The 14118-nt window shown below is 43.3% G+C and overlaps 1 protein-coding gene across 10 annotated transcripts in view; it reads right to left on the reverse strand.

Annotated features, from left to right (window-relative positions):
• Positions 1-14118, reverse strand: part of CHD7 (chromodomain helicase DNA binding protein 7) — a 183126-nt gene that overhangs the window by 117883 nt on the left and 51125 nt on the right. For 6 of the 10 annotated variants that reach the window (XM_070630535.1, XM_070630533.1, XM_070630534.1 and 3 more), the window contains one exon: positions 6981-8816. In XM_070630535.1, the coding sequence (XP_070486636.1) occupies positions 6981-8642 (1662 nt within the window). In that variant the 5' untranslated portion in view covers positions 8643-8816. Of the gene's footprint in view, positions 1-6980; positions 8817-10810; positions 11038-14118 lie in introns of all 10 variants that reach the window. The other 4 variants (XM_070630537.1, XM_070630538.1, XM_070630531.1 and 1 more) reach the window with 3 other exon arrangements.

Genomic DNA, 14118 nt, shown 5'->3' on the forward strand with positions numbered 1-14118 from the left:
ACTGCTAAGGAAAGAGTCCAGCACAGTGCTGTTCAATATGGCAGCCACCAGCCAGCCACACAGTGCCACTGAATGCCCGAAACGCAGCTCAACAAAACTGAGATGGGCTCTGCATGTAAAATACACGCTAGATTCCAAATACTTGTGTCAAATATCTCATAAGTAATATTTTATACTGATTATGTGTCAGAACAATATCTTGGATATACTGGGTTAAACATATTACTAAAATTAATTTCACCCATTTCTTTTTCTTTTTAATGTGGCTACTAGAAAATTTAAAACAACAAATGTAGCTTGTATTTGCAGCTCCCCTTATATTTGAATTGGACAGCACTGGTCCAGAACATAGTAGGTAAACAAAGACATGATGGCCAGAAGATTACACTTAACAAAATTCCCTACCCACCTTAGTGAAGGTCTTGATCTCCTCACCACCTTCCACCATGTCACCAATCTTTGTCCCTAATATAGTGTTTGGCACATAACAGGCAATAAATAATTCCTGACTGTAGTTGAATGGAGGCAACCAAGATACAAGATTAAAATGTAGTATCTAAAAGTGGCTTTTTAAAAGTTAAGAAAATCCATTAGCTACTTGGGACACTTAGTAGCTGGCTAATATCCAGGCTTTGAAAGCAAATTTAAAAACTAACTTCTTGCTGCCCACATATTTCCAATAGTCATAGAAAACAACACTCTTTTACAAAATAAAATCCACTAAGAGGCAAGGCTACCATGTAGTACATGGCTCATTCATGCTTTCAGATCCTGGGGTGAAAAAATAGATGGAGTAGAAATTTTTCCTTTACTTTAACACTACACACTTGGTATTTTCCATTTTAACCCACTGAGGCTCTGATCTCTGGGATAAACCAGATACACTGAAGGAAAATGCAGGGAGGTGCTCATTAAGCTGTGTATATACAAATTAAGGTGATCAGAAGAAACATATTACAGTCTTCATGAAAAACCCCTGGCTGCCCATCGACCAGTAAAGGAGAGAGCAGTCAGGGCTGGATGGCTGGCTTCAACCAAAGGTGTCGTGGAGAAATAACCAGTGAGCCATGAGCACAGGGGAAAGTGGTAACTCCTCTGACCTTCCTCTGGGAGCACTGGAGGGGCAGCCTATTCCAACGAGGTCCAAGTAGGGTGCCTGTTCTCTGAACGTGGGTACACTTAGAACAGCTCTGGAATGCCACTGAGGTCAAAGCTGGGCTTTCTTTAGGGAGATTGTTTCCCCGTCTCTCCCAGACATCTTCAGGGGTGTGAAAGTACATCAAGAGGAGTATTCATATGGATACATCCACTCTCTATTAAAAAGGCGTTTTTCTCCACCTCTGATCACAATTTGCATAATTGAGGCTTGAGATGCATGGCCACTTTTTCCCTAAAAATTTATTTAGTAGTTGCCAAATGCTCTGCTAACGTCTGGAATTCTGTATTTACTGGGGGAACTGAGAGAATTTCAGTAGAATATTGACTCTGGTTGAGATTTACCAGGAAAAGGTTTTCCCAGAAAGGCTATTTAAAGAGAAAGAACTGGAAAAGTTGCACCATTGATTCTTCTAGGTTATTTTTTTTCTTAATCTCCCAAGGGAAAATTAGGACACAGAGAAATTATTACCCATCACCTCGATCTTAGCTGTACTTTAAAAATTTTTTCTGCTCTGCTCTTTTTCACCATGACTATATTTCAGGACCAAATTAATGAATGGGGCACAAATGTATCCAAAACATACTTATTCTAATGATACAATGCTGCAGATCCTAAAAATTCCATCAGAATTTGCCCATCTGAGAGCGTTATCCATGAACACAGAGATAGCTGCGTAGATGTGTGCAGTATAAATTATTCAGAAACTCGGAGATTTGCCTATAACCTGAAGGACAATACACTTAACCACAGTCTTTCATAGATAAGCTCTTTAAGAGAACAAAATTGACAGTGTGCTCTCCTTCTAGGTTGTTCTCACCTACGTCCAGCATGTATGAGAAATGCTCTATTCTCTGCTCTCTCCCCATGCCTAAGGTGCTGCAGAGCACCCTGCCAGTGCCATGTCCCCGCCGAAAACCACCCAGCGCAGCCCATGGACATGGGACACAGCCGAAGCTTGACACCATGATGACAAGGTCCCGCAGGGGGACTGCGTGACTTTCTCTCTCCCATGCCCAAGCTCCTACGTTTCAATAACACTGAGGAGAACTCGGGGCCCACGGGCTCTCTCAGCTTCACACTCATTATCTCCTAAGCTTTAAATTCTTATCCCTCCGCCTTTACCCATCCTCCTCTCAACTTGGACTGATCCTTCACACCTCCGCAAAGACATCACTTCCCCCCAGAACACCCTCCCAGACCCCAGCCTCGCCCACCCTAAGACTGGATTAGGAGCTGCCCCCAAAGTCTGCAGTGCTTCTCTCTGAGCTGTGCTTTCCACGGCAGATCCTGGCCTGCACCACCTCCCCTGCCCCCAGCAAGATCTTTCTCTCTCTCCTGATGAGTAGCATACAGGGAGCCTCAATATTTAATAACTGTTCCCTAACACCAAAGAAATGAAGCTAAACAACTCTGACAATAGCTAACATTAAAATAAGTGCTTGAGATTATTTTTTAAAATTTTGCAACAGGCAATTTTGTACATTTCCCCCATGATAACATATCATTTTTGAGTCCCCACCATGCGTCTGACACCACATTAGGTATTTAAAAGAAAAGACGTTACCGTTAATCTCACTATGCCTCTAGCCAGGAAGGTGTATGAACCCTCATTTTAGAGATAAGGCCATCGAGGCCCTGAGGTTAAGTAACCTGCCCACAGTCACAGAGTCAGTAACCAGTTGGTGGTGCTTCTACTCAAAAGCTACAGACTCCAAAGCCTGCACTCTTCCCCTCGTACCAGCGGTTCTAAAGGAGAGGAGTCCAGGGCCCTGGGCTCTGGGCGGTCAGAACTGTTTTTTGTTTTTTTGTTTTGAGGAAGGTTAGCCCTGAGCTAACATCTGCTACCATTCCTTCTCTTTTTGCTGAGGAAGACTGGCCCTGAGCTAACATCCATGCCCATCCTCCTCTATTTTATGTGGGACACCTGCCACAGCATGGCTTCACAAGCGGTGCGTAGGTCTGCACCCAGGATCTGAACCAGCAAACTCTGGGCCACCGAAGTGGAATGTGCAAAATTAACCACAATGCCACCGGGCCGGCCCCCAGAACTGTTTTTATAATGACACTGAGATGCGATTTGCTTTTCCCTCTCATGCTCTCCAAAGGTACGGCTGGCTTTTCCAGAGGCTCAGGACTTGTGTGCACACTGTATGCAGACGTAGACGTGAGAACCTGACGTTCGAGAAAATGTAAAACAATGCCACTACATTTTTTTGTTTTGGAAAACAGTAATTTTTCATTTAAAAATGTTATTTATGTTAACATATAATGGTTTATTATTTTTAAATGATTAACAAATAAATATTTCAAACTGCCCTCAGTTTAAAATTCCAAGACAGTAAATATCAACACATATAACCCACACAAGGATCTCTGGAGTCCTCAATAATTTCTAAGAGTGGGTCTGAGATGAAAAAGTTCAAGAACAACTGTTCTAATCAGCTACTGGAAAGAAATATAAGCAAGGGTTTTTCTCTCCCTGTAAGTTTTATCAAATAATCAGGATGGTCCAGAGCTTCCATTAAAGAATATGTCCACACACCACAATGAGCACTAAGGTCTGATGAACTCTGGCCTTCCTGATATTTTCCTTCGTTGACTCTTCAATATACTTATCTTTAAAGATACTTAAATGTGTTATATAATTTAGAAGTATCTGTTCAGAACCTATGAAACATTTAAAAAGCATAACATCTATTGTTAAAAAGTGAAAAATTCAAGACAAAAGTCAGCAAACCTATCTGAATGGTGATAACTCAGCAAATCACATCAATATTTCGACTTAATCTGGTAGTTCTGTTACACAGCATGGTTTTGAACCAACATTCTATCATACAAGAAATGCAAAATAATTTTAGTAATTCTAAGGCAAAACATGATTAGATAGATATATTTGCTAGAGTAGCAGGTGAGTCATCCAGAGGGAGAGAGATCTCTAGGATTCTGAGACAGCATTTTGAATCACCCATACGATTATCCTCATCACACACTGCAATATGGGCTAAAAGGGGGCAGTGTTTGCACAAATGAAATTTAGTTTCATAACTAGGGCTATATTTCATAATATCTACCTGTTCCTTAAAATAATTTTACACTATGTTTACACGTTAAATGACACAACTAGAAAGCAAGGTTTGCATTTCAGGAGATGAGAAACTGAAACCTAGAAGAGAATGAACATAGGAGCGTACACCATGGGCTGAACAGTATACTTCGCACTTTGTATATATTACCCAACTGAATTTCAACACTCTTTAGGATGGGTACTATTTTTCCTGTTTTACTGATGAAGAATCTGAGGTTCAGAGAAGTTAAGTAAGTCGCCCAAGGATACCAAGCTAATAAGTATAGAGCTGGGATTCAGACACTTTTCTGACCTTAAAGTCCATGCTATTCCCAAGACTTTACACCTCCCTAGTATTATCTTCAAAACTGAGTGCTTCAAAATCTGAAGAGGATGCAAACTTAAGAAGAAATAAGAAATCAAATACCATGAGTGAAATAAAAAAACGCAACTGTATTTATGATGAAAGTACCTCATTTCCCTTAACCGACTCCAAGTTTGTCTATAACGGCACACTCAGGAAGCTGGAGCAAAGTAGAAATGTACCTGGTATCCCCACCGTCTAGCCAGGAGACGGCACATACGGAGCCATCCAGCATTCAGTGATTCAAACGCCACATAGTCATACACGTCCTCTGAAATGCCCTTGAGATATACTGGGATCCACTCTTAACACTAGGGGAAGCTAGAGGGGACCACGAATTCCCATCCAGGGACCAGATTATAATCACAGGCGTCTCCCTCAAACTGGGCTTACCCTCCACTGAAGACAGAAGATGCTGGGCAAGGAGAAGTCTGAGAACCACTGTTCTGAAAAGATGCCTTGTTTAATAAGAAACTTTCTACGGAATAAGAAAAAAATAATTTCTGGGAACTAAGCCACATTTAATTCTGCCCTAGAACCCCCCAGGTCGGCCGGGCTTGTGGACAGCACCTTTGGTCAATTCTGAGGGGGAGCATTTTGCCTTGAAGTTATAGCAGGGAAAACAAATTAGCTGGGTTTGATCTCCACTCACGCCTTTGCCTAAGTTTCCCCCAGGCCCTCTGCTCTCCAGCATCTTGTCAGATTGCCTTTCTCACCTCCCCTTTCTCATGGTCTGGGAATCACAGGTTCCATCCTGTTGGCTGCAGATTAGACCCCGGGAGGGGTCAGGGTGTCTCTCCACCGGCCCCTCCCTTCCTCCCTCCATCCCTTCCTCTCCCTCCTGAGAATCTCCAAGTGTCCTGGACTGCTGAGGGCAGCTTCCCCAAAACGCCTACAAATCCCTACATGTCCTGTGTCCTGAGGTTCCCAGGAGGCTTCCTGACCTCCACTTCCCCTGTCCCACCAAGGCTGAAGTGTCTGAGTCTCTGTTCTAAATGCCTCTCCACTGGGGATGCCCCCAACGGCTTTGTCTCCTGACCAAACCCTTTGTTTTCACACTGCTTCAATCCCTTCTGTTCCCACTCCCCAATCCCTGGTCCAAACTGTCCTCACAGGCCTGGACCACTGGCTCACAATTCATCTTCTGGTTCCCGAGCCATCCTGTAGACTGTCTAATCAATATCACAGACTCCCCATTGAAGTCCAAATTCCTTAAAAGAGAATACAAGACCTCTACCATCTGGCCCTGTCCTGCAGCAAGCTCAGCATCCCGTGCCCCATTTAAGGAACTATCCCCCAACCTGAGATGTCGTCCTCATCCCTGGTTCACTTTTCCTGGCTAAGCCCCAGCCAAATTCCAAGCACCCTCATCCACGGGTACTTCCTGTCTCTGGACATTTGTCACATCACCAAGCGTGGTCTTTTACTCTGCTTTATATTTTCACATATTGGTCACGTTTCCCCAAACTGACTGAAAGCTCATTAAAAACAAGACTGGTGCCTTATAGCTCTAAAATCACCAACTGTGCCACCCAAACTCAGAGTGTAAGATCAATACGTGTTTTTGAATAACCACCAGAATAATCTGGACATACAGGTATTAATTTATTTTTCCTAGACCTAGGGCACAAACACCAACACTTATAATGGAAAGATGTCTCTGTGAATACGAGAGCTTAAAACTTAAATCTGTTTGCTTATAAATTCTGCAGGATAACGAAAATCTCAGCTTATGTAAAGGAAGATTCCTGTTTCAGTGCTGGGTACCAAAACCTCTTAGAGACCAAACACTTTCTGTGGGTTATTTACCGTGATTTTCCACAGTTTGAAATTGAAGTTCACAGTAACATTCAAGAGTTGGTAAAATAAATATTACAGAAGAACACATTTTGCAACTTCCCAAAGAAAAAAATTATAATTTTCTAGAAGTGGTGGGAAAGACTACCACCAACATAAAACTTTGCTGGAAGCCAAGTTTCAGTGTGTATTTAAAACAAAGAGAGGAAGAGAAAAAGAGAAAGAAAAGAAGAAGAAAGAGAAGGAAAAAACGATTCCTCTGAGTCCAAAGTCCATCTTCCTCTGGCAGTGACAACAGAGCTCCTTGCAGACAGGGGCTCGAGCTCAGTTAGCTACGCACCCTCAGCACCTAGCACAACTCCTGAGACAGCAGCATGCAAGACTTTTGAAAAAGTGAATAAACACAGAAGCCAATAAGTGACAGAGTAAATAAAGGGAGTAATAGAAACAAGTGAGACTCTGGGGCAGTTTACAAAATAAAAACTAAGGAACTCATAATGAGAAAGCTTTTCATGAAGTCTGAAGGAAAATCCTTCTAGGTAAATTCACAATGTTACACTTATCCTGTAAAGCAGGGAGGATCCGGGTTCCCTTACCTGAGGCACAGGCACTTTCTGCGGGGTGCTCTGGGGTGAAGGGTGGAGCTGTGCCCAAGGCTGGTGATGCGGGTGTGGAGGTGAAGACTGACGGTGCAAGCCCGGGTGGGGCTGCATAGGAGGACAGGTTGGCAACTGCTGAAAAGACGGCTGCTGACCAGGATGCTGTTGGCCAGGTAGCAGTCGTTCCTGGATTGCTTGTGGATCTGCAAGGCCAACACCAGGACAACCATTTGGTCTCATGTGCCCGGCCAACTCCCTCGGTGCTGAGGACATGCCCATAAACGGACGAGACTGCTGCATGTTTCTGGGGCCCATATTCCTCTGTCCAATTCCCATGGCACCAGGGGGCTGATGAGATGGCTGAGGGTGGGGCATATTTGGATAACTGCCAACTTCCATTGGTATCCCAGCACTTCCGGGCCTGACTTGCGGAGGAGGAGTACCTGCTGGATTACTCATTGCTTTCATGGGTGACATGGGAGGTGGAGAGGCATAAGTTCCCTGAGGCTGTGAAGGATGCATAGTTTGTGTGTTCATTTGGTTAAGTGAGCCACTGGGGTGGATGGGCTGCTGGTGCATTAGTCCTTGACCACTGCTTGATGGGAATCCTACAGCATTGGGGTATCTTGGTACGGACTGATTCATTGGAGTATTATTTGTAAGGCCTAAATTTTGATTCATCCCTGTATTGTTAACTAATCCCTGATTTAGGTTACTGTAAGGATATCGAGAATACTGCCCTGAGTTGTTTATAGTAGGTGAGGGGACTGTCTGGCTCCGAGAACTAAAGTTAAGGGTTTGTGGCCTAACAGCCCCTTGTTGAGGAGGATTAGGGGAGAATCTGGGACTGTGGGCAACGGATTCTCCATGGAGAGCAGTAGGGGGGTGGTGGTGGAACTGCTGCACTGAGTGACGTAAGGAAGGTGCCATGCTGGGACTCTGCTGGGGCACATGGGACAAGTGGCCAGGTCCTGAGGTGGCAATGAAAGGATTTCCCTGATTGAGGCCCTCTTGACCTTGGGAAAACTGGCTCATCCTCTGCTGTGGCTGACCGTGCTGCTGCATGGAAAAATCCCCACGTGCCATATAGCTGCCCATCTGCTGCATGTGCTGAGGGTGGCCCTGTGCAGGGGGCCCCGACGGAGCCGGCTGGGGCTGCTGCGGCGGCTGCTGCTGCTGGTAGGGGGCTCGGATCTGGTCTGGTACCTGAACAGCCCGGGGGCCCCACATGGAGCCACTGTCCACAAAAGATTGCCCGTGCCTTTCATTCTGCATGCCAGGGTAGACTCCCATCTGACCGCCGCCACTGCCACCATGAGGGACCTGAGGAACGGGAGGGGTGTGATACTGCGAGTGAGGAGACGCGAGTCCGTTCCCAGGGGCATTACTCATCATTCTGTTCGGCTGATCCATCAGATGCATCTTCTGCTGTTCATACTGATTATAGTGATCGAAATGGGTCAACTTTGTTTGATTTTGATTAGTGGAGGGATGATGAAGGGATGGCTGTAAGGAGGCAAAGCCTTGGTCTATCGGCATTTGCTGACCCATGGGATTCACTGGATTTTCAGGGTAACCACATTCTCCAAGACCCTCAAGGCCTTCACTGAAAATATTCCCATCCTCGCCAAAAAGACTCATCATTCCTGGATCCGCCATCTTCTTCCAACACACGGCTCCTCCAAACTACAGCTCAGGAGCTTGTCTGTGCTTCACTTCACTGAGGTGTGTGTCCTCAAAGCCTATAATCCTTAACTAATCTTCTTCATGTCATTCCATATTTCTTTAATTCTCTTGGACCCTGCAGTGTCAGGCAAAGTCTGGATAGAGGTCCTAGAAGGGAGTGGGAGGTGGGGAGGAGGAAGGAAGAAAACAAAGAATTAGGAACAAACGATAAAAACTGCCAGTATTTTATGCATGTGAATTTGGTTTCCATCAACAATACTAATCTAGCCCCCTCGCTGAGCTGTATTTTATAAATCTAGTTCACTTTAAGAGAAACTCATTAGCTTCTACCAGAAGCATTATTATGATCGGTTACTTAGAAAGCAAGCAAAACACTAACCTTAACCTTAAATTAATCCATTCACTACACTTCCTAGCGTTCCGTTCTTGGATGGAACAGAACAAAAGAACACAACATGAAGCAGCAGCAGCTGCCACAGCAGGCAAGCAGATGTATGAATATAGCCAAGCAGCCCATCTGCTGAACTAAAGCCCTGGAAATGCTCTGGTTACCAACAGCCCGCCCTTAACCTTATTCCCCTGAGCAGTGTAATCAGATGAGCAGCCGCAGCACAGAGGGCTGTGAAAAGCCCAACTTAGTTAAATTGACTAGAGGATTATACAAATACCAAAATCAGTCATTTCGTACAAATTAGATATTTACGGCCCACGTATAACTATGTAACGGCAACAGAGGCGTCGAACAAGAAAGCATCCATAACGCTGCTGGAAAGCAAGCTCACAAACAGTATAATAAATTCATAATTTCATTATGTTTAATGGCAGGAATATACAAGACTCAGAAAGGGACCAGAAGAAAGCGTTCATTCTCTAAGAGGACCAATTTCACTCATGGCTCTGGGCCCACCGCAGACCCTGTCTGCGCTGCCGGCACAGGAAGTCCAATCACAGGTTCATTATTCACCCACAGATGCCGGCCGGGCTCTGGTGATGGACCAGGAGCCCATGTGACCACTTACAGAGACTCTGGCTGGATGGGCAGTTTCTAGATGATAATTATTCTTATCAGTACGAGCAGAAAACTTTCCCTCAAACCGGTCAAAACTGAAAATTATTTTAACAGAATCAAGTTCAAAATATCCATGCAGCCCTCACCTTTGCCTTAACCTCTTTTGGGAAAAAGCAGGACATAGGCAGGTGGGGGGACAATGGGTAGACATATTCGTCAGCATCCTGTTTACGGAACATAGTATACCCTACCTAATGCTTCGCATTTTATTCAAACAGTTTCTAACAGATTTGGTATCAGATTAAAATAACCAATTTAAAGACTGTTTTGACAATCAAAACAGAAAAGTGGTTTTGTTGAATGCTAATTAAATCAACAACCTAATAAAGAACTAATTCACATAGGAAAAATGTCTGAAATCTTAAACATCTTTGGAATTTAACTCATTTTTTCTCTTTCATAAGCACATTAAGCATTGTGTGATACTGCCCAACTTGAAAAAACAATGTCTTGTTGAAGAATTTCCAGAGTGATGTTATAAACAGGCTCAGTCATAAATTCTACTGACACACGTCTATATGAGCATGGGAACGAACAATGGGCCAACCAACACTGCTGAGAACTTAAGACAGATAAAAACTCAGTTTCTGTCTGCTCTGTTCTAATATATTCCTAACAAGGGGAGAATTTTGCTTACAGAAAATATAAACAACATTCCTGTTCGCTGTCAGAACTACAGACATAACACCTGAGAGGGTCTCTAGGTCTGTAGTTTTCAGGTGACAGCTGTCAGCTAGAGTCAAAGGTCTCCTCACTCCACCGCTAACTGCCATGAATTTTCTGATCGACTTTCTCCGAAAACAGAGGTCAGATGGGTGAAAATAAGGTGAGCATGAAAGCCGCTTTATTTACAGACATGCTGCTTTACTACACAACTCCTTTAAAATCCAAAATACAGAGAAGGAGAACTCTCCAGTGCCAAATGAAACAAATATTTATAAATTGAATTTAATCCCCAAAAGCCTAAGCAGTCAATCTTCATTTACTCAAGGCTCATTCTAGCTTTCAAAGAAATAACTACTGGAATGGACTTGATAATAGCTTAAACCAGCCGTGCAGACTAACCACTTACCAAAATAACCTTTCCGATTAGCTTAGGAAGGTAGCGTCTACTTGTATGTCCTGGATGGCCGTGTCTTACAGGATAACGGCGTCATCCACTAGGTTCCACCACATGTCACGAGAGGAAATGCTACTGACTGGATGGGGTTCCCAGCCAGCTCCAGCGGGGTTGGGAGAAGGAGCCCAGAGAGGGGACACAGCTTGTCCTCTGAGCCGGGAGGCAGAGGCATAGGCAGCCTGGAGAAGCAGAGATAGAGTTGAGGCTTACTTTCTATCAGCTTAAGGCTGAGCAGAAGGGGGAAAAGAACTTGCCGAAGGCAGGGGAAGGGACAAAACAGAACACTCACTCAGAGGAATCCTGTCTGACACTTGGGATTCCAGTCCCCTACTCCTTCCCACTCAGTCCATCGCCCAGCAGCACGAAAAACGACAGCACTACCTGGTATCAAGTGAAGACGTCCCCCATCACAACTGCAACCACAATCAGGTGAACCCGGGCAGAGAAGTTCAAAAACTATGGCTTTCGTCTGTCACTAGTGACCACTCACTCTTGCTCAGACCGCCACCCCTGCCTTCCTGCCCCTTATCTGACCTCAAGACTAGCTGGCGACAATGCTAGGAATCCATCTGGTAGCTGGATTTCATATTTCTGATCTAAGCTAATCTAATTAATTTATTTTGGTCTTTTTTAATTTGATCAAGACCATTTGAATACCCACTTTCCCAAGTCACAGCTGCAATATATAATTTTATTTCTATCAAAGATATTCATTTAAAACTCCTTTTGGAAATTTGCCTCTTCTCTACATTCAGTATCCACACTTTCTATGTCTAGATCAGCAACTGTTCAATGAGCCATCGAATCAGAGCTGTAGATGTAATTTTAAATTTTCTAATAGCCATATGTAAAAGTATCCCCCCAAAAAGTGAAATTAATTTTAATAATTTTTACTTAACCCAATATATGCAAAATATTATCACTTTAACATGCAATCAATATTTAAAAATGAATTAGATAGTACCAAAAAATGTAAACCCTCCAGGTATTTCACATTTACAGCATATCTCAATTCCTATGGGCCACACTGCAAGTCAAGAATGTGTACATGGGGGTAGTGACTACCATACTGGACAACACAGTCATAGATTGTTAAAAAGAAGAAAGATGAAAATTTAGGATACCATTTTACAAAATATTGATAATTTATGATGACAACTGTTTTAACTGTGATACTATAAACAGTACAGATACACATGAAGAGACAGTAATTTAAGTTTTTGTTCAGTGCCCCACTGGCAAGTATTTTCTGAGAGGAGGACACTCAGAAGGTGCCTGTGTTTGAGGGTGAGGAGGGGCACAAGCGGGCAGCTCAAGGAAGAGAATCATCAACAATGCAGAGACTCACTGTGAAACCCATGACGGAAACTTCAGAGCTGGCGAGCACTTCGGAGACTCTCTAATCCAACACCCTCTTCATTTAAGAGATGAAAACAACTCTTTTAGAGAGTGAGAGGAGTAAACCTCTTCCACAAAATACGTTAATGACGAACAATTCCCAAAGATGAAAGAGAAATGTACAGATGAAACGGCAGCTTACTAGTGGTGGCAAAATATGAAAGGCCCAAACTGGGCTCATTTTACTTAGAGATAAGTCACTAAAACAATTACTGAGACCAGCAAAGAGAAGAGAGTTTCCTTTCTAAAACATTTATTTATACTATTTGTAACTTTTGGGAACCAAGCACATATTAGCACTATATTGAGGCTACTGGTTAATTTTATTGGGAATAAGCAGGATGAAAAATAGGTAGATCCAAAAAACAGGTAAATGGCACACAGAGAATCAGGGACAACCGCAAAGAGTGCACCCAAACTGAGACGGAAGAAAGGAGTTGTGTAAAATATCTAAGAATACTTTGAAGTGAATTTCTGACCTCTCAAAACTTGCATAAACAATGCTTAACTACTGTGCTCTCCTCAAAGTAGGAAGGCATAGGTGTAGCCAAGTTTTGACCTGGTATCACAGTTACCTGGACCGCTAGCAAGGAGATAGGTGAAGACAAAACACCTTTCACGTGCAAAATACTTCTAGAGTCAACCACTTTTTATCCAGTTGTCTAAGCAGGAGGCCATCTAAAGAGACTTTTTCCATAAATATCCAATAAATATGGGCGAGTATGAAGTGAAAGGATGACTGCCTTTTAGATGCTGGAGACTATTTTACTGTTATATAGCTGGATTTGCAACTGTTCTCTTTAAATCTCTTTCCTCCTGCTCCAAAGAGCCTGGGGTATACAACATAACCGTGACAATGATCTTGGGATTGCGGGAAGCATGTGTCAGCATTTCCAAGGGAGCGTCTAGCAGTGGGAAAAACACACATCACCGCCCTCAGCACACCCGATGAAGACGCCTGTCCATCATCAAGGTCACAAATCATATCAAGAGAGGGAAGGATTCACAAGCTGCTAAGTGAATACAGAGAAGATAAAGGGCTCAGCACTGCTGGGCTTCTATTCACAGTGAAAGTCCTTTCAGTTAGATCATGAGACCTCTGGACACCGATCCCCACCAAAGGCCCCCAAGAGCCACTTGGGAAAGAGGTAAGTCTAGCCAGGCCAATGCTTGCTGTGGAAGAAGGCATCAATCCAATGGACAACGACCCAGATAAAGAATCAGGAAATGCCTCCAAGTTACCAACATGAGTCACTTCCAGATCTGCCTCATGGACTGAATGATGCCCTTCTTGGACACCCCCTCACCACCACCACCTCCTGCCCCGGCCCCCGAACAAGACCACATTTTCTTCCTCATTAGTACAGCAAGGCAGTACCGAAACACTATGACTGTGCTGTCCCACACAGCAGCCACTAGCCACTTGTTGCTATTTAAATTAATTAAAACGAAATAAAATTTAAAATTCAGATGCCCAGTCGCACAAGCTACATTTCAAGTGTCCAACAGCCACATGTGGCTGGCAGCTACTGTGCATATATGGACAGCACATATATGGAACATTTCCGTGCAGAAACTTCTATAGACAGTGCTGCTATATATTTCTTCTTACAAGTAACGTTTTTAGACAAAGACAATATTAAATAGTAGCAATTCTCTTTGATGAAAAATATTTCTCCTGCTCAGAGATTAGTATTCTTTTAAAGGTCCATACTTACCCCTGGTGATGAAATTTAGAGTAGTCTTTCCATATATCATATTTTATGTTAATTAACTATATTTTCAACCTATAAAATTTATCCTTTCTGTAATATCTCCCAACATATATTTCTATTTCTTAATAAATAATTCTTATGTTAGGA

Source organism: Equus przewalskii, chromosome 8, assembly GCF_037783145.1.
Source record: "Equus przewalskii isolate Varuska chromosome 8, EquPr2, whole genome shotgun sequence".
NCBI lineage: Eukaryota > Metazoa > Chordata > Mammalia > Perissodactyla > Equidae > Equus > Equus przewalskii.